At 37.2% G+C, this 23,802-nt stretch overlaps 4 protein-coding genes across 4 annotated transcripts; 1 reads left to right on the plus strand and 3 right to left on the minus strand.

Annotated features, from left to right (window-relative positions):
* LOC109720418 (F-box/FBD/LRR-repeat protein At1g13570-like) lies at window positions 719-2,404 on the minus strand. The gene is made up of 3 exons (XM_020247514.1): window positions 1,525-2,404; window positions 1,250-1,394; window positions 719-1,137 (listed from the first exon to the last, which is right to left on the minus strand). Exons 1-3 carry the CDS (start codon window positions 2,392-2,394, stop codon window positions 1,109-1,111), a joined length of 1,044 nt encoding a protein of 347 aa, XP_020103103.1. The 5' UTR covers window positions 2,395-2,404; the 3' UTR covers window positions 719-1,108.
* LOC109706763 (dynamin-related protein 3A-like) lies at window positions 12,696-15,602 on the plus strand. The gene is made up of 7 exons (XM_020227743.1): window positions 12,696-13,299; window positions 14,051-14,333; window positions 14,473-14,501; window positions 14,583-14,684; window positions 14,996-15,064; window positions 15,153-15,212; window positions 15,435-15,602. The coding sequence occupies exons 1-7, from the start codon at window positions 12,898-12,900 to the stop codon at window positions 15,585-15,587; spliced, it is 1,098 nt and encodes a 365-aa protein (XP_020083332.1). The 5' UTR covers window positions 12,696-12,897; the 3' UTR covers window positions 15,588-15,602.
* LOC109726708 (uncharacterized RNA methyltransferase pc1998-like) lies at window positions 16,809-19,423 on the minus strand. The gene is made up of 4 exons (XM_020256514.1): window positions 19,105-19,423; window positions 18,507-18,621; window positions 17,526-17,637; window positions 16,809-16,867 (listed from the first exon to the last, which is right to left on the minus strand). The coding sequence occupies exons 1-4, from the start codon at window positions 19,314-19,316 to the stop codon at window positions 16,809-16,811; spliced, it is 498 nt and encodes a 165-aa protein (XP_020112103.1). The 5' UTR covers window positions 19,317-19,423.
* Window positions 19,996-23,641, minus strand: LOC109718278 (triacylglycerol lipase 2). Its single transcript, XM_020244440.1, has 9 exons — window positions 23,523-23,641; window positions 23,252-23,389; window positions 22,399-22,539; window positions 22,170-22,280; window positions 21,221-21,364; window positions 21,064-21,107; window positions 20,890-20,969; window positions 20,706-20,801; window positions 19,996-20,556 (listed from the first exon to the last, which is right to left on the minus strand). The coding sequence occupies exons 1-9, from the start codon at window positions 23,559-23,561 to the stop codon at window positions 20,237-20,239; spliced, it is 1,113 nt and encodes a 370-aa protein (XP_020100029.1). The 5' UTR covers window positions 23,562-23,641; the 3' UTR covers window positions 19,996-20,236.

Here is a 23,802-nt window from a genome sequence, read left to right on the forward strand (position 1 = left end):
AAAAAAAAAAAAAAAAAAAAAAAAAAGACTTGGATTCCATATTCTATTTCTCTGAAAAGCTTTGCATCAACAAAAGAAAAATTCGTGCAGAGAATAGTGACAGAAGAGAAAGCTACATAACCAAAGCAAACTTAGAATATATTATTTACGGTAAAGATGATATGATCCAAGGTATGACTGATAGATAGAAGACACCTAATGAGATTCTTCATCAAAAGAACAGATGAGATAAACCACTTTTGGCATCATTTCTGGAAGTAAATTAAAAGTTTAAAAGAAAAAAAAAAAATCAAGAATTAAACAAATTATGGTTGCCATCAGAGTGTAAAACATAAATAATGCTGCATAGAATTAGCAAAAGTGGTTTATCTCATCTGTTCTTTTGATGAAGAATCTCATTAGGTGTCTTCTATCTATCAGTCATACCTTGGATTCCATATTCTATTTCTCTGAAAAGCTTTGCATCAACAAAAGAAAAATTCGTGCAGAGAATAGTGACAGAAGAGAAAGCTACATAACCAAAGCAAACTTAGAATATATTATTTACGGTAAAGATGATATGATCCAAGGTATGACTGATAGATAGAAGACACCTAATGAGATTCTTCATCAAAAGAACAGATGAGATAAACCACTTTTGGCATCATTTCTGGAAGCAAATTAAAAGTTTAAAAGAAAAAAAAAATCAAGAATTAAACAAATTATGGTTGCCATCAGAGTGTAAAACATAAATAATGCTGCATAGAATTAGCAAAGTCTATATATATAACTCTAAAACATGAGTCTTTCTAGACTAGGTCTGAACAAAAATATCATCATGATCTGTAATCAAAAGAGGAAGTAACTTTGGTTCTTCCGGAAAGTTATCTGAGCATCTAAGGAAGCTCTATTTTGAAGTCTTAAAAGAATTTCCTGGTTCCTAACCCATCTTGTGCTGCGATCGATTCGGTTTTCAAAGAACATCACTTTGAGGGCTCTTGCTTTGGCAATAACAAACCTGGCAAAGTTTAGCTCGCCCACCAGCCCTTCATACGCTGTTAATGTTACAGTCTTTAGAGGACAATCAAGGGAATCAATGGTATCTTGTGGCTCCCAGTAATCTGAAACCTCATAATTTGCTGAATTCATGTGACAGCACTGCAACCCAAACAAAACAAAAAACAACAAATATTAAGCAGATATCAAGATTCAGTTAAATTACAGAGCGTGCAAATTTAAGTCATATCAAAACTCTCATGCAAGCAAATACCAGAATATGGGAGGCAAGGAAAGCATCTCAACAAGCCGGCGAGCACCTTCACTTGTTCATGAACAGAGAAGTTTACTTCAATAGTTAGGTTCTTAAGACTAAGCACCGGTGTACTCCAGCTAACTTGTGTTATGTGAGGTAACATCTGACAATTCAGAGATCCAGAGAATTGGTGGAGGAAATTATTAACTAAATAAATGAATTAGTTCATGAAACAGTAGCTCTACACTACAAACATTGGCTACAAGAGGCACAAGGGAATATTAAAGACGTACCTCGAAGACAGTGTTGCCGAGCTCGAGCTTTTCAATCTGCGCTGTCAAATAGTGCAAGATCTCAAGCTTTGGCGCACTGATAACCTTCAGCCACTGGCGCAAGGCCAAACGCCTCCCAAACAAACGTTCGAGATTGGGTGCGTCCTCAATGAACAGTTCTTTCAGGTCTTCGCAGTATCTAACCTCCAACGTTTGAAGGCTCTGAGAGCGGACATGGATCCGGCGAAGTCTGGTTACGTGCGAAAGCGACAAGCTTTGCAGCGCGGTGCAGCATGATAACACGCTGCGCAAGGCACCGTCTGTTACTTCCGCTGTATCAAGAATCAGTTTGTGAAGGTTGATAAGATTCAAGCAAGCCTCGGTGGTGCAAGGAAACCGGCAATTCACCAATTCCATGGTCCTCAGAGATTCACAGGCAAGAAGGGAGGCTGGTATGTCAGGCTCCTTAACAGGATACACGTAGGGGAAATGTAGCATGAGCTCTTGAATGTTCTTTTCGGCCAGGATGCGGAACCAGCCGTCCACGCGGGATTTTCGGCCTCGGAAGCAGGTGTGGGCTAGGCGGAAAGTGTCGATGCAGCCGCGGTGGGAGGCGAGGATGCGGCTGATGGTCTGGACGCGCCGCCGGTCCTCATCGCAGGTCGACGATGAAGGGCCTGTGCCCCTGCCAAATCTTCGGCGTTGGGAGGTATTTGCACTGCAGATGGAGGAGTCGTCGAGGTGGAGGGGGGACGTGCTCCAGATGTGGCGCCACCGCGACGAGAGGAGGCTGGTCCTTGCCGCTTCTCCGGTTGGCAAGTAGGATATAATGATGGAAAGCAGGCAGTCTGGAAGCTCGTTGATGCGATTTGCGTCGTCAGAGGATTCCATCTCCCTACTAATTCTCTCCTTCGTCACGTTCTCCTCCGCCATGACGTTCTCCTCCGCCTTGAACCCTGATACAGCCGTCAATCCTAGCTAGTTATACCTCTACTATATATATATATATATATATATATATGCGTGTTTGGTTGGAAGCCGTAATCGGAATTGGAATTGGAATCGAACTGGAATCCTAATAGGAATGTCTCGTTATCTAATTCTACTTGGTTCATCATTTGAATCGGAATCGGAATCGGAATAAATCATTTTCATTATCGATATTTGGTTCAGATAAATATAAAAAACGTAATCAGATTGATATATTAACTTTATCTTTATCTTTATAATATATTACTTTAAATTTAAATTAATATTAAATATTAAAATTTTACATCAAATTTTGAAATGATGTTAAAGTTTTAAATCTATTTTTTTAAAAAAAATTAAACTTTGAAGTTAGTGGATAATTTGAAATATAAAAATAAATTTCGATTTATTCAAATTCAAATTAAATTATAATTTAATTTTAATTTGAATTTTAATTTAATTTGTAAGTTTTAAATATAATTTGGAATCAAACTTATATAGTATATTTATATATTATATATATATATATATATTATATATATATACATATATATATAATATAGATATATATTTCTTTAATTCATTCCTCATATTTGTGATAGTGTTCTAAGCTTAATCCATTCTTAAATTTTGTACACGCTTTGCACCTATAGATGCTTCGTGCTTTCTATGTTTTTGATTTTGGTACACGTGGACCCGTCATGGGTCTCAAAAGGAGAAATTATATAAGTATCTCTTAAATGAGTGCAGTTTAAGATAACAAGAAAAGAAACAGTGCAACAAGAAGAAAAACAGTGCAACAAGAGAAGAATCCGAGAAGAAAAGAAAAGAAAAAAGCAAAAAAAACCTCTGTTCCTTTTCTTTCTCTCCCTTCATTTTTTTCTCTCTTCTTTTCTTTTTTCTTCGCTATATTTTTCTCCTCCGCAGTGCTCGTCCTCCCCATCGTCGCCACGACCTCTGCCTCGCCTGCACCTCGTGCTGCGCCGCCGACTCCGGCCGCCGCTTCTCGAGTGGCGCCGCCGACTCCGGCCGCCGCTTCTCCGACGACGCCCTCGCCGTCGCCCCCTCCTCCGCTGTCGACTCCGACGACGAGGTCCTCAGCGTCGGCGTCATCGTCGTCGTCGTCGAGCACCCGCGTCCCCGCTGCGGCCCTCTCCTGCCGGATAGGCATAGCCCTAGATAGGGCAGCACTGTCGTGGGCTGCGAGGCTTCACGGCGACACGCGCGATACGGGACTGCGAAGCTCCCCGTCCGCGGCGCGGCCTCCACCGTCATCGGAGATGGTGGAGGAGAGTCGGAGAAGAAAAGAAAAGAAAAGAAAAAAGAAAAAAAAATGTCGCGGCGCGGCCTCGGCGGGATCGGAGGCGAGGAAGGTGGGGGATGCGTGGGCGAGGGCGAGGGCGAGGGCGAGACCATGAGGGTGAGAGGCCTCCGCCTCTGCCTTCGCTTTTTTTTCGGCGAAAAAAAAAGAACGAGAGAAACGAAGAGGAGAGAGAAAGAGGAAAGAGAAAAAATAATAAGGGTATTTTGGTCAGTTTGCTGAAAAAGCGGACCGAATTTGCAAAAATAAATAAAGTGATCCGGTTTTGCAAAAGCCCAAAATAAGTGAATTTTTTATGCAAAAAGGCCTTATAAATATAATAATCCTATAAAATTCAACTTTTACATATTATCTCTCTCCTAATATTTTTAAATATATTCTTCTGATTTGTTACCGCTAAAGTACTATTTATTTTATAAGTGAAATGACTTTTTTTTGTCATCACAAATATGTTCCTTTAAAAATTTCAACGGTTGATTAAAGAGGGGTAAAAAGGTTAATTCGATTCATTAATTAACTAGGATTAAGCATTTTACATATAGTTAACTAGTTTTTTCTAATGGATCCTAAAGGTCGAAATATATTTAAAAAATTTCAGGACTTTTGCAGAGATAATATATGAAAGTTGAACTTTATAGAGATATGTGTATAATTTACTATATTTGCAGGGTCTATATATATATAAAAAATTAATCCAAATAAAAAAGAAGGTGGGTTTTGTATCCTTGAACGCACCAAGCAACGTCTGGTTTGGATGTTTGGGCCGGGCCGGCCCATAATGATCCGCGCCGTAACCGGCTCATTTTTAATTATTTTGTTATTTTTTAAAATTTTAAATCTTTTAATCTTGTATTTTAAATGCTTTTAGTATTAGTTTTGCAGAATACATTCATCAAAATAAGTCCCAACCATGAGTGCAGTCGAGATGTTGAGATATTCTCTTCTTTTATCGGACCACCACTGTCTAGTGCAGTTGGTTGGTAGCTCTCTTGCCAATCAATAAATTTCAACTAAAACTAAAAAAAATAAAATAAAATAAAAGCTTCATAAGGTGTTTGCGGCTAATTTNCTCATATTGGTGATCCACGTGTCATCCTAAGCTTAATCCATTCTTAAATTTTGTACACGCTTTGCACCTATTGATGCTTCGTGCTTTCTATGTTTTTGATTTTGGTACACGTGGATCCGTCATGGGTCTCAAAAGGAGAAATTATATAAGTATCTCTTAAATGAGTGCAGTTTAAGATAAAAAATACTGTAACAAGAGGAGAAATGGTACAATAAGAAGAGAAACAGTGCAACAAGAAGAAAAACAGTGCAACAAGAGGAGAATCCGAAAAGAAAAGAAAAGAAAAAAGCAAAAAAAACCTCTGTTCCTTTGCTTTCTCTCCCTTCATTTTTTTCTCTCTTCTTTTCTTTTTTCTTCGCTATATTTTTCTCCTCCGCAGCGCTCGTCCTCCCCATCGTCGCCATGACCGCTGCCTCGCCTGCGCCTCGTGCTGCGCCGCCGACTCCGACCGCCGCTTCTCGGGTGGCGCCGCCGACTCCGGCCGCCGCTTCTCCGACGACGCCCTCGCCTTCGCCCCCTCCTCCGCTGTCGACTCCGACGACGAGGTCCTCAGCGTCGGCGTCGTCGTCGTCGAGCACCCGCGTCCCCGCCGCGGCGCTCTCCTGCAGGATAGGCATAGCCCTAGATAGGGCGGCACTGTCATGGGCTGCGAGGCTTCGCGGCGGCACGCGCGATACGGGATTGCGAAGCTCCCCGTCCGCGGCGCGGCCTCCACCGTCATCGGAGACGGTGGAGGAGAGTCGGAGAAGAAAAGAAAAGAAAAAAGAAAAAAAAATGTCGCGGCGCGGCCTCGGCGGGATCGGAGGCGAGGAAGGTGGGGGATGCGTGGGCGAGGGCGAGGGCGAGACCATGAGGGTGAGAGGCTTCCGCCTCTGCCTTCGCTTTTTTTTCGGCGAAAAAAAAAGAACGAGAGAAACGAAGAGAAGAGAGAAAGAGGAAAGAGAAAAAATAATAAGGGTATTTTGGTCACTTTGCTGAAAAAACGGACCGAATCTGCAAAAATAAAAAAAGTGATCTGGTTTTGCAAAAGCCCAAAATAAGTAGATTTTTTATGCAAAAAGGCCTTATAAATGTAATAATCCTATAAAATTCAACTTTTACATATTATCTCTCTCCTAATATTTTTAAATATATTCTTCTGATTTGTTACCGCTAAAGTACTATTTATTTTATAAGTGAAATGACTTTTTTTGTCATCACAAATATGTTCCTTTAAAAATTTCAACGGTTAATTAAAGAGGGATAAAAAGGTTAATTCAATTCATTAATTACCTAGGATTAAGCATTTTACATATAGTTAAAGATCCTAAAGGTCGAAATATATTTAAAAAATTGCAGGACTTTTGCAGAGATAATATATGAAAGTTGAACTTTATAGAGATATGTGTATAATTCACTATATTTGCAGGGTCTATATATATAAAATTAATCCAAATAAAAAAAGGTGGGTTTTGTATCCTTGAACGCACCAAGCAACGTCTGGTTTGGATGTTTGGGCCGGGTCGGCCCATAATGATCCGCGCCGTAACCGGCTCATTTTTAATTATTTTGTTATTTTGTAAAATTTTAAATCTTTTAATCTTGTATTTTAAATGCTTTTAGTATTAGTTTTGCAGAATACATTCATCAAAATAAGTCCCAACCATGAGTGCAATCGAGATGTTGAGATATTCTCTTCTTTTATCGGACCACCACTGTCTAGTGCAGTTGGTTGGTAGCTCTCTTGCCAATCAATAAATTTCAACTAAAACTAAAAAAAATAAAATAAAATAAAAGCTTCATAAGGTGTTTGCGGCTAATTTCGACAAAATTCGTACTTCTTTAGCTAAAACTAAGTAAAGTTCTTACATTTGAGAGAATCAATCAATGGTTTTTTTTTTTTTAAATAAAATTCCCAACTCATTTGAGTAAAATAGCTACAGACAAAATAAATAAAAGCTAAGGAGTATCACTAAAAAAAATTTTTAAAAAAATGAAGGTCAGTAAATCAATTTCAAAATGGCCTAATATGACAGCTATTTTAAAATATGGGCCTGTTTGCCTAGCTTTTGAAAAAGTGTTTTTTGAAAAAGTGATTTTGGTTTGGAGAAATGATTTTGGTTAAAAGTTGTAGAGCGTTTGACTGAGTTTAGATAAAAGTGATTTTTCTGAAGTGATTTTGAAAAACTGTTTGGNAAAGGATCAGGACATTCGGCTCCTAACACAATCCCCACTAAGCCCCTCACAAACACTCAAATAGCAAACTGCACTAAAAACAGTTTACTGCACTACGTACCTGTACTCGAATTGGAGTACCGGTACCCGGCACCCAGACTCGCAAAACCCGAGCCTCGATCAATTGGGTTAATCGAGTTAAAATTTAAAATTTGAAAAAAATTTAAAATAATTATGAAATTTAAAATACCAAATTTAAAATTTAAATTCAAAAATATAAATAATTATGAATTTTAAAATATAAAATTTTAATATTTAAAAATATAAATTTAAATTTTAAATTTTAAATTTTAAATTTAAAATTTAAAATTTGAAATTTTAAATTTAAATATTTACATATTTAAAATTTAATTTTTAAAATTTTATAATTTGAAGATTAAATTTTATCTTAAATTTGAAAATTTAAAATTTAAAATTTGAGATTTGAAATTTAAATTTAAAATTAAAATTTTAAAATTTAAATTTTGAAATCTATTTTTTAAAATTTAAATTTTAAAGTTAAAATTTTAAAATTTAAAATAAATTTGAAAATTAAAATTTAAAATTAAATTTAAATTTAAATATTTAACTTAAAATTAAAATAAAAATTTGAAATTTGAGTCGGAAATTAGAATCAGTTTTCAAGAAGCAGCTTTTTTCAGCTTCTGATTCTGGGCCTTCAAAATCAATTTTCTGATTCTGAGAAACAGAATCAGATTTTAGAAATGAGGTTGTCAAACGCTCTATTGGGCCGAAAATCATTTTTCAACTCAAAAGCGCTTTTTAAAAGATAGGCCGAACACCCCTATAACTTAGTGCTGTTAGTGGGTATCACCAGAATGAACTGTGAGAAATATTAGTGGGGAGCAGTGGTTTTAATTATTGTTATCAGAAAATTCCAAGGATGGGTTACATAAATTATGAAGCAATCACCAAAAATATTTTAGTTGAATATTTTAAGTGATTNTCAGACCCTTCAATATTTCTTCGAAAATGTCAAATCAAATCCGACGGCCGAACAGATCCGTGCCACCGTCAACAACTTCGCTGATGACATCTACAGCATCGTCGGTTTGATACTTTCGAAAGAAGAAGGGAGGGGAATCTTTGATTCCCCGTTTCTTCGGACCCTTCAATATTTCTTCGAAAATGTCAAATCAAATTCAACGGCCGAACAGATCCGTGCCACCGTCAACAACTTCGCCGACAACATCTACAGCATCGCCGGGAAAGTATCGCCAGAAGAGGGGAGGGGAATCTTTGATTTCCCGTTTCTTCGGACCCCAAATCGAATTGGAAAATCAAATCCAAATTGGAATCAAAACGGGAATTTCTTCGGACCCCAAATCTAATGGCAAAATCAATAGGGGATTTCTTCGGACCCCAAATCAAATTGCAAATCAAGTCTATACACGAACTTAAACTGCAAATTAAGTTCATATGCGAACCCAAATTGCAAATTAAGTTCACCTACAAACCCAAATAAAATCCGAACCCATTCCACACATAAAACCAAAACCCAAACCCAAATAAAATCCAAACCCATTCCCCAAATAAAACCAAAACCCAAACCCAAATCAAACACAAACCCAACCCAAATCAAGTCCACAAATAAAATCCGAACCCATTCCACACATAAAACCAAAACCCAAACCCAAATAAAATCCAAACCCACTCCACACATAAAACTAAAACCCAAACCCAAATCAAATCCAAACCAAACCAAACCTAGCCCACAAATAAACCCACAAATAAACTCAAACTCGAACCCAAATAAATCCAAACCCAAACCAAACCTAGTCCACAAATAAACCCACAAATAAATCCAAACTTGAACCCAAATAAACCCAAACCTAAATCAAGTCAAGTTCAAACCCAAACAAAACCCAAAACCCAAATAAACCCAAACCTAAATCAAGTCAAGTTCAAACCCAAACAAAACCCAAAAATCCAAATAAATCCAAACCAAACCAAGTCCACATACAAAGCCAAACGGCCCAAACCTAACCAAACTAAGTCCAAATAAACATCCAACCCAAAACTAAAATAAACCGAAACCAAACCAAGTCCACATAAAGAACCCCAAACCCATTCCAGAATCAAATCCAAACCCAAACCAAACCAAGTCCACATATAAAACCAAACCTCATGGACCAAATCCCATGAACCAAAACCAAACATCATGGACCAAATCCCATGAACCAAAACCAAATCTCATGGACCAAATCCCATGANCAATTTGGTCCTTCTAATTCAAGTTGTAAAACAGTGAAGCCCCTTTTGTAATTCTACCATATCTCAAAATGTTATCACATCATATTGTTATTATTGTTAAATGTCACTTTTTCAAAATTAAGACTCTAAAGGATGAAGTAGAAATTCAGATGAACAAAAAGTGCAATTATGAGGATAATATCAAAATCAATTCAAACTTTCTAAGGACGAAATTAAAATCCGGATCGAAACTTGTTAGGGAGAGATATTAATTATGTCATATTGTTTCATCTCAACAAAACTAATATTACTACAAGTTTATAGAGAAAAGGTGCAAATTTTGCTTCTTAGAAACTACACAAGGTGCAAATAAAGGAAGTGCATGTCACATGCATATATATAAATAATTTACCTGTGCTATTGGAGCCAACAACATCTTTGTTTCATTCTCTGAAGGAGTAGTGGTCTCTTCAATGGAAACCACCTTTGTTTCATTCTCTTGAGGAGGAGTTCCACTAGTAATCTTTGTTGTGTTGATCTCTTCATTAGAGACCATCTTTGTTTCATTCTCTTCAAAAGGAGGAGGTGTCAACTTATCATTAGTTGTTGTTGTTGTTGTTGTAGTGATCTCTTCAATAGAAGCCATGAGAGTTCCAATATTGTTGCCTTTTCTTGCAGATAATATGAAGAGTATGAAAGCTGTGGCAAGTGATGCACCAACTAGGAAGGAAATCACAGGTTGAAGGTTCTTGGTATTGCTCATCATCTTTGATACTCCAAGAGAGAGAGAGAGAGAGAGAGAGAGAGAGAGAGAGACTTGTAATATAAGATTTGGATCTTAATAGCATTAGAAAAGAAATTATGGAAGCCATTTTAGACCCTCTACTTTCATGACATCACTGCTAAGACTTTGTCCGCTAAGCCAATCGTAGACCATCCTGTCGATCTTTGTCCATTCCATTTTAATTTTCAATCCTAACTGCAAAACAATTTCTGAAGAGATTATCTTTTTAACTCTAAGTAAAATATGCAGATCGCATGGTTAATTATTTTGATAAAATGGATGGAGATGCATGCGCTGAGTGGTCTATTGCTGACACGGTGGACAATATCCTAACAATAACTTCTTCAACCGCGTCTTACTTATTAATAACTAAATTTTTTTTAGAGTTGGGTGTGGTTATATATTATTACTATTACATTAATGAAGAGTTCGAATTGAAGATGCAAAGGGACTAATTCAAATAGCATGTCAAGGGGACCCCATTATGTGATCATGTGGATCCTACTATTCAAAGTCAACTTCATATGGTTGGTAAGTGGTAACCCAAGAGAATATATATATATTTATTCTCATCTTCCAAAAAATAACTAAGAGAGATGCAAAAAAAGAGAAGAATCATCAATGCTTCCATGTAAGTCAATTACTTGTGATTGGTGCATATGAATCTACAGTAGGATTCATATACATATATATATATAATATATTATATATAATAATCTAGTTGTTTTCCCTTTGTTTTTTATTTTTTAAATACTTGATGTTTCCCCATGGAAAGCCCATGTGGGTAACTCATATGAAATCTTTAGTTCACACTACTTAATCATAGTTATTTTATAATATCTTAAAGTGTCAAATAGGCCCACAATTTTCTCAAAATTTTGTGACTCCCTAGCTAACTAGTGGAATAATTATTTTATTAAGTACTTAAAAAATCATTTTTTCTAATAAGAACAATCAAAAGACACTCCACGTATAGTTATTAATGCATCGTGCACTCAAACTATTAATTGTCTCGTCGTATTATAATAATATAATATATATACAGGCATGTGAATCTAGAGCATACGAGAACATGCTTTGCCCATTTTTATAACATAATTTGAAATTGTTCACTCGCGCAACCCTAGTTTGATAATACGATGGTTAAAAATATTCCTTTTATCTTTTTAAACAAAATTAAGTAGTTTTAAAGCATTTTCATTCTTTTTCTTTTTTTGCGCGGTCGTCATCATAATTTTATAGCATTAATAGTGGAAAATGGTAGAAGCAAAATTCAAACTGAACCTTAGACTCCGTGTAGAGAAGTGCACATTAATGAAACTATGGGTTTAAGAGAAGTTTTTAACCGCTTGTTTTTAGCTCAATGAAGACGGTAACGACTTTTTGATAAAAATCTTTTCAAAAGTTTTTTTCGTAGCATAAACTATCACTTCTCGTTTTGAGAATTAGAAGCTCATTTCGGCTTCTGGCTATAAGAAAAATCTAAATTTTAGGATTTAGAAGCTCTTTTTGTTTTTAGCTATTGGGATATTTTTTGTTCTAGGAGTTTTTAGCCGTTGGATGAAAGGATATGCAGTTAAGATGATAACGATCTCCTATGGTTAAATAGGTGGTTAGTTAAATAATATAATATAACGGATGAAAATGATCAAAAGGTAGATCTAACGGCAGAAAACTTAATAGTACTAATAGCTTGGTACTATCGATAGTATAATAGCCGAACTCTATATATATATAATTATGCTACTATACTATTGATAGTATTAAGCGCTTGGTGCTATCGAATTTTTAGCTGTTAGATAAAAGGATATGCAGTTAAGATGATAGTGATCCTCTAAGGTTGAGTAGATGGTTGGTTGGATAGTATAATCTAATGGGTGGAAATGATCAAAAGGTAAATCTAACGGTAGAAAATTCAATAGTATCATGAGTTTGGTACTATCGATAGTATAGTAGCCGGACTTTATATATATATATATTATATTTATATATATATAAAAGGAATATCAAAAAAAAAAAACCAAAAAAAAGGAAGTTTAGGGGTGTTCGTTAAAAATGGAAATCGTTGAGGGGTGTGGTTGTAAATTTTCTGGGCTAATGGGCTACGATTAGCCCACTTTACATTGGGCTACACTAAAAAGTAAAAACTATGGCCCAGATAAATTTTTCTATCCCAGAAATTTACTCAAAGCTATGGCCCATAAGCTTCTTTTGCGGTCCATGACGTGGTGGCTTAAATTGAGGCCCATGACTAGAAAAATTGCATGGACCTGATCTACCATGGACCACACATAAAAAACTCTACTCACATTTATCAGATTTTATCAAATTTTTTAAAATCCTGTCGCAGACTCGCAGTGTTCAACTTAGCGGGTTATCGGATTCATTCCCACGTCACATACTCGTATTTTTAGGTGACGAAACCTCACCACACGAACGAACCCCTTGAAATAACTCAGCGGTGTTGGTACGTGGGCCCCACCTCTCGTGTTCATGCTGTTATTTGGTAGTTCAAATTAGCGGTCCAATTGTTAAGTCCAGTTGAGATTTGAATTTGAACACAGCATTACAACATTAAAACAAAGGTGTATCTATGGGGATCAAGTAGCAAATATGAGAAAGTAGAAGGACCATCCGTGAAAATTGCCTTCTTCGTTCTGCGGCATTTCCCCGAACTCAAATAAATGCACGCGGTGAACTCCCCGTGAGTCATTTTGAATCCAAAAACTAGGGCTCGCCGCGGCCCTCCATTCCGTTCGGATTCACCGCTAGGGTTTTGAAGAGAAACCCTAGCGCGATCTAAATCCAATCCCAACCTCTCGATCTCCATCTCGATCTCTTTCCATGGCGGACGAAGCAGCGGCGGCAGCGGCGGCGGCGGCGGCGGCCGCGGGAGGATCGTCTTCCTCGGCGGCGGCGGTGGTGGGGATCACGGTAATCCCGATCGTGAACAAGCTCCAGGACATCTTCGCGCAGCTGGGGAGCTCGTCGACGATCGACCTACCCCAGGTGGCGGTGGTGGGGAGCCAGAGCAGCGGCAAGTCCAGTGTGCTCGAGGCGCTCGTCGGCCGCGACTTCCTCCCCCGTGGCTCCGACATCTGCACGCGCCGCCCCCTCGTGCTCCAGCTCGTCCACTCCCCGCGGCGCCCCGATGCTTCGGCCGGGGAGGGGGACGAGTGGGGGGAGTTCTTACACATCCCCGGAAGGAGGTTCTACGACTTCGGAGAGATCCGCAGGGAGATCCAGGTGAATTTCTATGCTTTGCGAAGGTTTTTTCGTCTAATTTTCGTGATGGAAAGGCCTTGTTATCTCTCTCTGTTAAATCACTTGCTCATGGGAACCAAAATGAAAATGCTTTATATCGATTAAATACTGAAACATGGTTGGGATTTGTGCAGTTTTCAGTGAAATCATATTCGCGGTCACTTGATTTTTATCGTTGCAAGGTAGTAGGGTCGAATACAGCCCTTGCATGAGTCCCACATTGTAGAAATGTATAATGTTGTTTTAGGCAAAATGCTATATGCCACCCTTTTTATTGCCCGATTCTTCTAATTTACAATGTGATAATGACTTCTTGTTGCTGAACATTATTAAGATTACGCAACTAGATCCTTATTCGTAGCACATTTGACAAGCTACATGATTTTCACGTGCTTAATTTCAATGGCATCAAACTAAGAGAGGTGAAATGTTAGTTCGGACAATCGGAAGTAAAGCTGGATCAAACTTTGTGATAGAAGCATCTGAATTTTTCCCCAATTTTTGCTGACTGTAGAAGAGGATTGTAGAAGCTTGTTTTCCTTGTGTTGATAAGTATTGACAGGTTGGTCCGTTACATTACTAAAGATCTTTCTTTTCCTGTGATTTTATGCTATTGACTTTTTACTAGTAGGTGAACTTCTATTTGAAAAAGCTCTTATTTAGACGCTATTCTGCAGTTGCCTGATCAAAATATTTTTTTCAGAACTCTCAAATTGTTGTTTCACAAATGCAGGCTGAGACAGATAGGGAAGCGGGAGGAAATAAGGGTATATCAGACAAACAAATCCGCTTGAAGATTTTTTCTCCAAATGTTCTGAATATCACATTGGTTGATCTGCCGGGAATAACCAAAGTGCCGGTCGGTGACCAACCAAGCGACATTGAGGCAAGAATTAGAACACTGATCTTGTCATACATCAAGCACAAGACTTGCATCATATTAGCAGTTTCACCTGCAAATGCAGATTTAGCAAATTCCGATGCTCTTCAGATGGCAAGAGTTGCCGATCCAGATGGTAAGTATGCAAAATGCAACATAATCTTAGTGCATATAGAGTTAGAGTGTACATCTATACCTTTATGATTTAACTATCATCTGGATATAAGATATCCTATTATGTCAACTTTTGTAACAGAATCTGGTTGCTCTTGCAGGCTCTCGAACAATTGGGGTTATCACGAAGGTTTTATCTGTGGCTTGAAATGCTAAATTCTAGGTTTATCGTACTTATTTACTATACACTAAATTTTATCTATGGCCGCAGTTGGATATAATGGACAGAGGGACTGATGCACGTGACTTTTTGCTGGGAAAAGTGATCCCCTTACGACTTGGTTATGTTGGTGTTGTGAATCGCAGCCAACAGGTACTCCCTTTTTGCCGAGTAGAAATATTCTAATTTCTGCATTTCTTCTTCTTCCACTCTCTCTCTCGCTTGCATGTGCATGCGTCTTCCCCCCCACCACAAAAAGATCATGCATCGATTGTACATATGAATGTACCCTTGCCCCCTTTCTACCCGAAACTTTGAAAGATATAGAAGTTATGATGATGATATGCGTCCTGCATCTGAAGTGTTGTGCGACAAGAAACTGAAATTTTAATAAGTTCATCGTATGAGGACGAGTCTTTTCTTCTTCTCATTTATTCTTCTTTACTTAATGTTGTCTTATGCAGGACATCAACTTAAATCGTAGTATCAAGGACGCTCTGGCCTATGAAGAGAACTTCTTCCGGAATCAGCCTGTATCATCTCCTTTCTCTAGAATGCATTCCTTTTTCCTAATATATTAATTACTTAGAAGAGTATATGATGTGTTTTTGCTCTTTATAGGTATATCACGGTCTCTCTCATTGTTGTGGGGTTCCCCAATTAGCCAAGAAATTAAACCAGGTAAGTGCCTTGAATTTAATTTAATTGTCAGGCCTACCTGTTTTCAATTATCTGAAGGACCTGGAGTATTCTGGAACCTTTATGGGAGTGTCCAAATTTATTTCTGATCTGCTATTGGATTTTGCTCTTGCCATCCCTTACAAAATATATTACTTTCTAGCCAAAACATTAATGCTTTTGTTATTTCTATGCTGAGCGTGTTGATTCTATTTCTATTTGCAGATTTTGGTGCAACATATTAGGACAGTTCTTCCTGGTTTGAAGTCTCGTATAAGCGCTCAATTGACATCTGTAGCGAAGGAGCTTGCTGCCTATGGTGATGTAGTGGAATCAAAGGTTTGTTTGTCTATAGGGTGCATTAACTGTATTACATGATACTGTTAGTTGCTTTGGAGGTGTGCCTTTGTTGATTTCTGTAGGTTGTCTTGCCCTAGTAGACATCTTAATTCCAATAATCTTGCTTAAAATAATGACAGAAGGAACACACTATGTATCTTTCAAACATGGCACTTCTTAATTTATTTTGTAAGTTCTTTTCAAAATATCAGCTTGTGTGACTAAAGAAATGGCCAAATTACTTCAATTTTTGAATGCTGAATAGTTTACTAGTATTAGCAACTTCATTCAATGTATCTAAAATGCTCATTCATCTGAATCTAGTGATCTTGTTCTTATATACCGTGCTTTATATTGTTACTACTGTTGTAGTTACTGAAAAGAGCTTGAAAAGTTAGGCACCTGAGCTCTGACATGTATGTAGGCCGTGGCTTGGTGGTAATACGATGATAACTTGCTCATTATTCATTTCTTTTCTGGAGGCATTTGTGATTATTCAAATTATTTTAAGTTAGCATTAACTTTTTTGCAAGCGGTTTCCACCTATGTAGTGTCGCTAGTCTCATCTCTAAAAGAGACTGATGAAATATAATAGCATTGCTTCTAGTCTCTCATAAGCTTTTCCTTTNGGTTTGAAAAAGGACATGAAACTGGGATTCACAAAAGATTTCACGTACCTCTTCTGAAATATAACTTTGAATAGCCTTTTATTTCATTCTTATGTCAAACGACCATGCGTCATTACACGCAACTTACCATTATAACTTGTTAACCAAGGAAATAAATAAATAAATAAAGATTTGAATGTATATTATATATTAATGGGTTTCAAAGAGTTTTTGGCTAAAATTTAGAGCTCAAGGAGCAAAGTGCAGTGACACAAAAAGCACAACGATGGACAGATGGAGATAAATTTTACCATCATTTAATTGATAGTCCAAAACATTAAGCAATTCACTTAAATGTGTAGTTGGTGACTAGACTTTTGGGAGACTCTCCACCCAACGAGTGCCCAACCACGCTAACAACCTAGGCAGTCTTTCTCACCTACTATCTTCATGACACAAGAAATATTAGTTGTCTTAGTTTAGTTAAACCTTTTAGTAACATATAATCAATAGATGAGTATAAATAGCCACAATGACATAAATAAGAGTGCTATAGCAAAAGAATGTATAATTACTGATCAGCTGGATGTACTAAAGTAATAAAAAGCAATAGTGACCTGGACATATCAAAATGCAACAGCTAACTCTTGAGTTAAAAGAGCATGCCTTGTTTTAGAAGGTCGACTGCAGCATTGATGCTTGGATGATGTGCTGCATGAAAGAACAACTCGATAAAAGAAACAGATCGCAAGGAGCAAATTGTGAAAGGTTGCAAGGAAACTATATATCTTATTGAACTGATGGCATGATAATGGACAAAAAACCACTTACCAAAACACTCTCATTATACAAGTTATGATACAAGGATAACTCTAGCATCCAATACAATAATTACCACACATAACAAATAAAATATTGCAATGACATAAATGTTAATGCAGTTGTTCTCTCTAAATCAAGACCCTAGCTTTAGGCTGAAGACAATAGACANGACAAAAAACCACTTACCAAAACACTCTCATTATACAAGTTATGATACAAGGATAACTCTAGCATCCAATACAATAATTACCACACATAACAAATAAAATATTGCAATGACATAAATGTTAATGCAGTTGTTCTCTCTAAATCAAGACCCTAGCTTTAGGCTGAAGACAATAGACAGACAAATCAACTGTACAAAGTAATTAACGCACCTCTATCTAAATACTATCACTATGGGAGTGAAATGCTTTAATTAGAGTACAGACATACACGCGAGAAAGAGAGAGAGGGAGGGAGGGGGGGCCTTGACAATTGTCGCAACATTTTAACTACCAAACAGTTTATGTAGTGGCAAAAATATGAAAATGTTTTGCTGTCTAACCTCTACATTGTGGAATATCAACAACACAATGTGTCCCTTCTTGATATAGCCCAACCAGCGGGATCTCTGGCGTTCCGCGTATAGCAAGCTTTGCGCGACATCTCCACTCCCACTAGAAGTGCCATTTATGGGAATCAGTATATAAGAGAAAGCTGCATGAAAGTAGCTTACAGCTTTTCCATAAAAAAATAAAGCATAAGATATAAATTAATAAAAAAACATTAAAAAGACATAATAGTAAAAATTGTAAAAAAAACATATATGGAGAAAATATAATCAATAGCTTTTCCAAATTAAAGTATAAAACATCTAACTATGGCAGAATACAAAAAAAAAGAGGAACAGTTCTCATACATGGACAATATAAAGGGTCAGTGGTTCACTAATAAGCAGAAAGACAATTAGCCCCTTAACATGAGGACATGAATAAGACAATGTTATGGTACTATCGGTCTCAAGTGAAACTACAAAATAAACAAAACTTAGTTTTAAGCACCAAATCTCCAGAACAAAAGCACCGTCAACAACTTTTGATTAATTCCACAACCGCATTAGACAACCTTACCACATCAGTTCCAATTGTGTATGAGTGCGCATGCGTGCGTGCTTGTTTGCATGCATGCATGCATCTGTGTAGCCTACATCTTTGCTTTTAGTTCATCTCAAAATCCTAGCAGTCATATCTTCCGGTCGAACGTAATCTGCCTACAAGGTCATGTGTCTTACTCACAAAAAATAACTTAAAGGTGGCATAAACTAGTGCCTGGAACATCCAATCATACTCCTCATTTACCAATCACTGCACTTAACCTTCAGTAAACAAAAATGTTGTGTGGAACATGGTGCTCATGCATCCAAAATGGCCACAAATTCAAAAGTAAGATTTGAACCCAAGTATCAAATTCAAAATGATGAATTTATTTCAATGCAACATAAACAAAAAAAATTAATAGACACAGGTTGATTCCAATAATAACACACCAATCGACCAATATCAAAGGAGAAGTCGGCAACGCCGCGGTCCTTGAAGAACTTGCTCACTTCTTCGAGCACTTGCGGGCGGTCCAGATCCCACTCATGCGTGCACCCTGAACACCTAGGATCTCACCAAAAAAATATATATATACATTAATAAAAAATAATTTAAGGGTCCTGCTTGGAATTTGGCTCACTAATTTCTAATTTGATGCGAGATAACGCAAAAACTTATCTCCCATTTCAATTCGATCCCCAAAACTCGATTTGACTCAGGAAAGCTCACTAAAAAGTAAAAACCAGTGTTCCCAAGCCACAAAAAAATCCGCTTTATGAGGATTTATGCACTAAATTACACTTTTCGAGCTGAATTTAAGCTGCTTGCACCAAATTAGACTTAGCAGAACTATACAACAGCGAGTTTTCTGTGCCAAATCAAACTCTTAGGGCCAAATCGTAGTAAGAACGAAATTAGTGAGATTGATATGAAAGAGAAATTTGGGTCAAATTGCAACTGCGACAAAGTTACCAGATTTTTGTGATGTTAATCAAAAAAATAATCAGAAATAGACGACCATGAGAAGGGATTAGGGTTAGGACTTACGATTGGAAGTGCGGGCACTGGAGAGCGCAAGAAGAAGCGGAGGCGGCGGACGAGGAGGAGGAGGAGGAGGAGGAGGGAGAGAGGGGTTGGAGGTGGAGATGATTAGGGTTTTTAGGGCTTCTAGGGTTCTTGTAGGGTTCGGTGCGAGGAGGAGGGGCGGCGGGGGCGAGCCGCGCCGTGACGAACGTCACCGAGAGTAGCGCCGCCACCATTTTTTTTCCTTTTTTTTTTTTTTTTTTTTTTTGTTCTACGGGCGTCCGCACCGGAGAAAGCGTGCGGTGCGGAACTGCGCATATGCGAAGCAAAGCGAAGCACACTGTAGTAGTGTATACTGTATACAGCGGAGGAGCGTGATAAAATCCTAGGATATTAGTTAACTAGACTAAATTACGAAATTACCCCTGTATTAAATGTGTAGAGTAAATTTATTTTATTAATTTTAACTTTGGCTATATCTGTAATTTGTGTAAATCTCTTGATCACGATGTTCTGATTGTCCAAATTCGACCTCTATCTGCTCTCAAAAGTGTGCATAATATTGCGCTTATTTTAAGTCGACCAAATTTATAATATTTTGATGATTAGCACGCGGCGATCACCACATTATCTATATTTAGTCAATCATATTTTTTTTTAGAGAAGATTACAATGTATGATAAAATAAGTGAAATTTAAAAAAGCAATTTGATTGATTGAAAATATCAAATCAGTAATATGACTGTCACATTTTAGACTTTTTTTCATAACGGCGGGGGTTTTTTTCATAATGGCGGGGGTTCAAGGAGGTCGAGATTTGAACCTGGCATGCGGTTAATCTGTAGTTTATAATGTATGAAAAAGTTTGGAGATAAATGTATTTAAGTGAATAGTTTAGGAACAAAGTCATCTATATTATCGCCACATTTGGAGAGTTTTATAGCATTCCTAACAGTTGCAGTCTCATGGTTCCAACTTTTGTGTTGTTCACTCCAAATGTTGTAAATTTTATTTCCAACCTCAACACTTTGATGAATGATTACGACCCTTCATGATCAGCACAGTATATTAATTTGGCGCAAAAACTTATATGTGTAGATCATTGTTTAATTTTGAACATTCTTCATTGTTTCAAATGATCACCCCTAGTTCGTTCTTATTGCCGATCGAAGAACGCGATCACTGCATCGTACACGATCTGCTTTGCAGATACCCCCATAACGAAATCGGCGTGGGCGTAGTCCTTCACAAACTGAACGGTCAGCTTATCGCCTTCGTGGAATTTGAGATCATCCAGCAGCAGCTCAACGTCACGAACGTCAGAGAGCGAGTCTTGGCCGCCGTAGCTCAGGAACAAAGGCAAGCTCTTCGGGATGTTCGACATGTTGTAGATCGGGGGCGTGCTCTGCCCGTAGTACTCGATGTTCGCCTCTCCCCTCCCGTAGTCGTACTTCGTTAAAACGCCATCTCGAAAAGCTGTAACATATTGACAATATTGTTCAACTTATGATGAAAACATAGGTCACAAACTGAAGAACAAATTTTCGTATAATGTCACCAAAAACTATATATGCATGATATGATTTTTAATGTGTGTAGCTCAGAAGGTGTGCTAAGAAGCTTACTTTGAGCCAAATGGACCATTGTCTTCGTCGACGTCGGCTGCGGTTCGTACTTGAGGAAGAGCTCAACTGTGGAGGCATTGAGGCAACAATTGTTCCCTAGAGAGAGAACAAATGTATTTGATGGATCTTTTTTCAGAAAAAAAGAAAAGGAGAAAATTTTATTGATCTTTTGTTGAAAACCAACCTGTGAAGGCTCTCATGAGGTCATAGCAATCCACATTTGGATCAAGGCAGAGTGTCTTCAGCAGGTTTGTTACATCCTTCCTATTTCCAAAATTAATGCAAAACTGTTAGCTAGTTAATTTATTCTCCAGTATATTGTTTGAGATAAGTTACAAATGGGTAAAATTTGCACAACCCTGTGGGGTTAAATTCCGCGATTCCGAGCCAATTGGTTATGATCTGATTAAGAAGCAGCATAAAATAAAATCAGCATTTAGTCATCTAAACTTAGAAAATAAAGATAAGTTAAACAAATTGGTAAACATAGGCTATAGGTGTATATATGTATATACTTCTCCAATGAAGGCTTTGGCACAGAGAATGCCAATGGGGGTGGTCATATGAGTGAGATAAGCTATTGGACTTAAAAGTGCTGCTGACTGGACCTTATCCACCAGCTTCCCTTCAGAGAAGGATGCAAGAGCTGTCAGAGTACCCTGTGACAGAAGAAATTTTTAAAAAAAAAAAAAAAAAAAAAACAAAGCCCAGTTTAGTTTTGCTGGTTCTCTTTATCTTGTATTTAATAGTTGGATTATGGACTGAGTTTGTGGGTTTAGAAGAGAGATCCATTGTTGGACATGAATCTACTTTTACAAGTTTAAAATTTTTCTAGTTTAAATTGCACCAATTTGTTATTTGAATCTCACTATTTTGGTTTGTTCCTTATCTTCTAGCCTACTAAAATTTGCTAGTAACAATTGCACATTTCTTCATTTAAAAAATTTTCTTGCAATTATTTGACTTAGACCTGAACTTCTACAGTAAGTAATACTAATAAAAAAAATATTATGCAAGACACATTCTGCATGTAATGCTGAATTAAAAGTAATTTTATAACATTACGTGGGTTTTAAATTGTATGCATGATTCAGAGACTATCCAATCAGCCACGTGGTGTTGTGCAAAATGTGTTTCATACGAAATGTGTAAGACATATCGTATAGAAATTATCAAATACTACTAGAGTGAAGATTTTTAATAATTTATTCTTCACTAAATTTCTCTTGATGACTTCAAAAGTCAGCAGTAAAAATTCTGTAGAAATTCTAACCGGAGCTTCTATTTTTGAGGTCAAGAGTTATATTTGGATTTAAGCTCGACACATTTTGCACCTTTTGTTGCAACAACCAACACACTATTGCAAACCATTTGATCTTATTTTGATCATTTAAATTTTGAATGAACAATTTAAGAGTGTGAGGAGGAATTTAAAAGAAGGATTGGGAAAGAACTTTTACTAACCATGGAGTGACCAACATAATGCAGCTTCTGCCCTGTTTTACTATACACAAAGTCAAAAGTAGCAGGGAGTTCATTGGTAACAAGCTCATCCCAAGACCAAGCCCAATAAGCCTACAAATAGTAATCACCATAATTAGCAATGAATGATTTGCAAATCAAGAGAGGTTTTAAAGTTAAGATTTTGTAAAAATTTAGTGTACAAAGAGAGAAACTAATGTCGTAGATTAACCGTGCTAGATGGGTCGAGGGAGACGTGACGACGACTCCATCGAGTTCCTCTCGTGTTCGCGATCCACACATCGAACCCGTGGTCTGCTAAGACGAATGCGAGCGATTGTTGGGGCGAATTAAGCAGCCATGTTATGCCATCCTGCAAATGTTTTTGAGCTCATGGACTGTAACGCTCCAATAGTCCAGCATCGAATAAAAAAATAATTCTGATTGAAATATATGAGACCTCGTATCTTGGTAATAATAATTGGGCTTAAACATTTTGAGCCACTAGTTTGAATTCAACGAGTTATTATTGCTAGCGGGTCAAGTTGTTAAAATTGGTATCAGAATCAAATACTAGCAAAAAAAATGTGAGAGCTAAGTGCTATACGGAATAAAATGCTACACGAGGGGTTTGATGGGAGCTAGGCTCCACACCTTATTAATAATAATTGGACTTAAACGTTTTAAACCAATGATTTGAACCTATAACAAATTATTATTATTACCGGATCAAGTCGTTAAATAAACTTAGTTCATTAGTTCACTAGTAATTTGATGCGTACACTAGAAACAAAAAGTGACTAGCATATATCCCATATACAAAGTTAATTATATTCCCTGTATCTTGTGTAAATAAATAAATGTATCATTAAATGAACAGCATATATATATATATATATATATATATATATGGTACATAATTATTATATATATGCATATGGCAAATTCTCAGAATAGGCAAAGAAAAATAAAAATCCTTCTATAAGTTATAACCATAAAGTAAAATTCCAAATATGAAAAAACATATGCACAACTAAAGTGATACATACATATATAGTAAAAAAAAAAAAAAGTTATAACCATACCATTAAAACCCCATGTTGCAATAGCACAGGTTGCCTCCTTTTTCCGTCGTCATTGCCGCCGCCGCTGCCGTTTACGCCTCCTCCCCCTCTCTGCGGGATCCTTTGCATGCTCAATATATATCCATCTTGAGTTGTCACCTAAAAAAGCCAAACATAAAAAAAAAAAAAAAAAAATTTAACTTCCACAACATCAGTGTAATTTCGTACGAAAATTTGAATTTATTCGAAAGAAACTGATTAAACTTATAGAAGGAATTTTCACATAAACAACCTCATATTCTTCACATTTGTAACCGCGGGGGATCACCATCAACGCGCATGGCCCTGTCGTTTCAGGCGATGGCACGGCAATGTCCGACCGAGTAAGCGCGCGAGCTCGAGTGAGACCGAATTGGATACATATGTAGAGAAGAATAGAGAGAGTGGTCCATGCCATGCCATTGTAACCCATATTTGTTGTTAGTAAATATGTTAGTAGAATAAAAGGATGCAACATATATATACTGTAGGGGGGTGGCTTTTAAAAGCTTTTAAAAAAGGAAGGGGGAGGG

Source organism: Ananas comosus, linkage group 1, assembly GCF_001540865.1.
Source record: "Ananas comosus cultivar F153 linkage group 1, ASM154086v1, whole genome shotgun sequence".
Lineage (NCBI taxonomy): Eukaryota > Viridiplantae > Streptophyta > Magnoliopsida > Poales > Bromeliaceae > Ananas > Ananas comosus.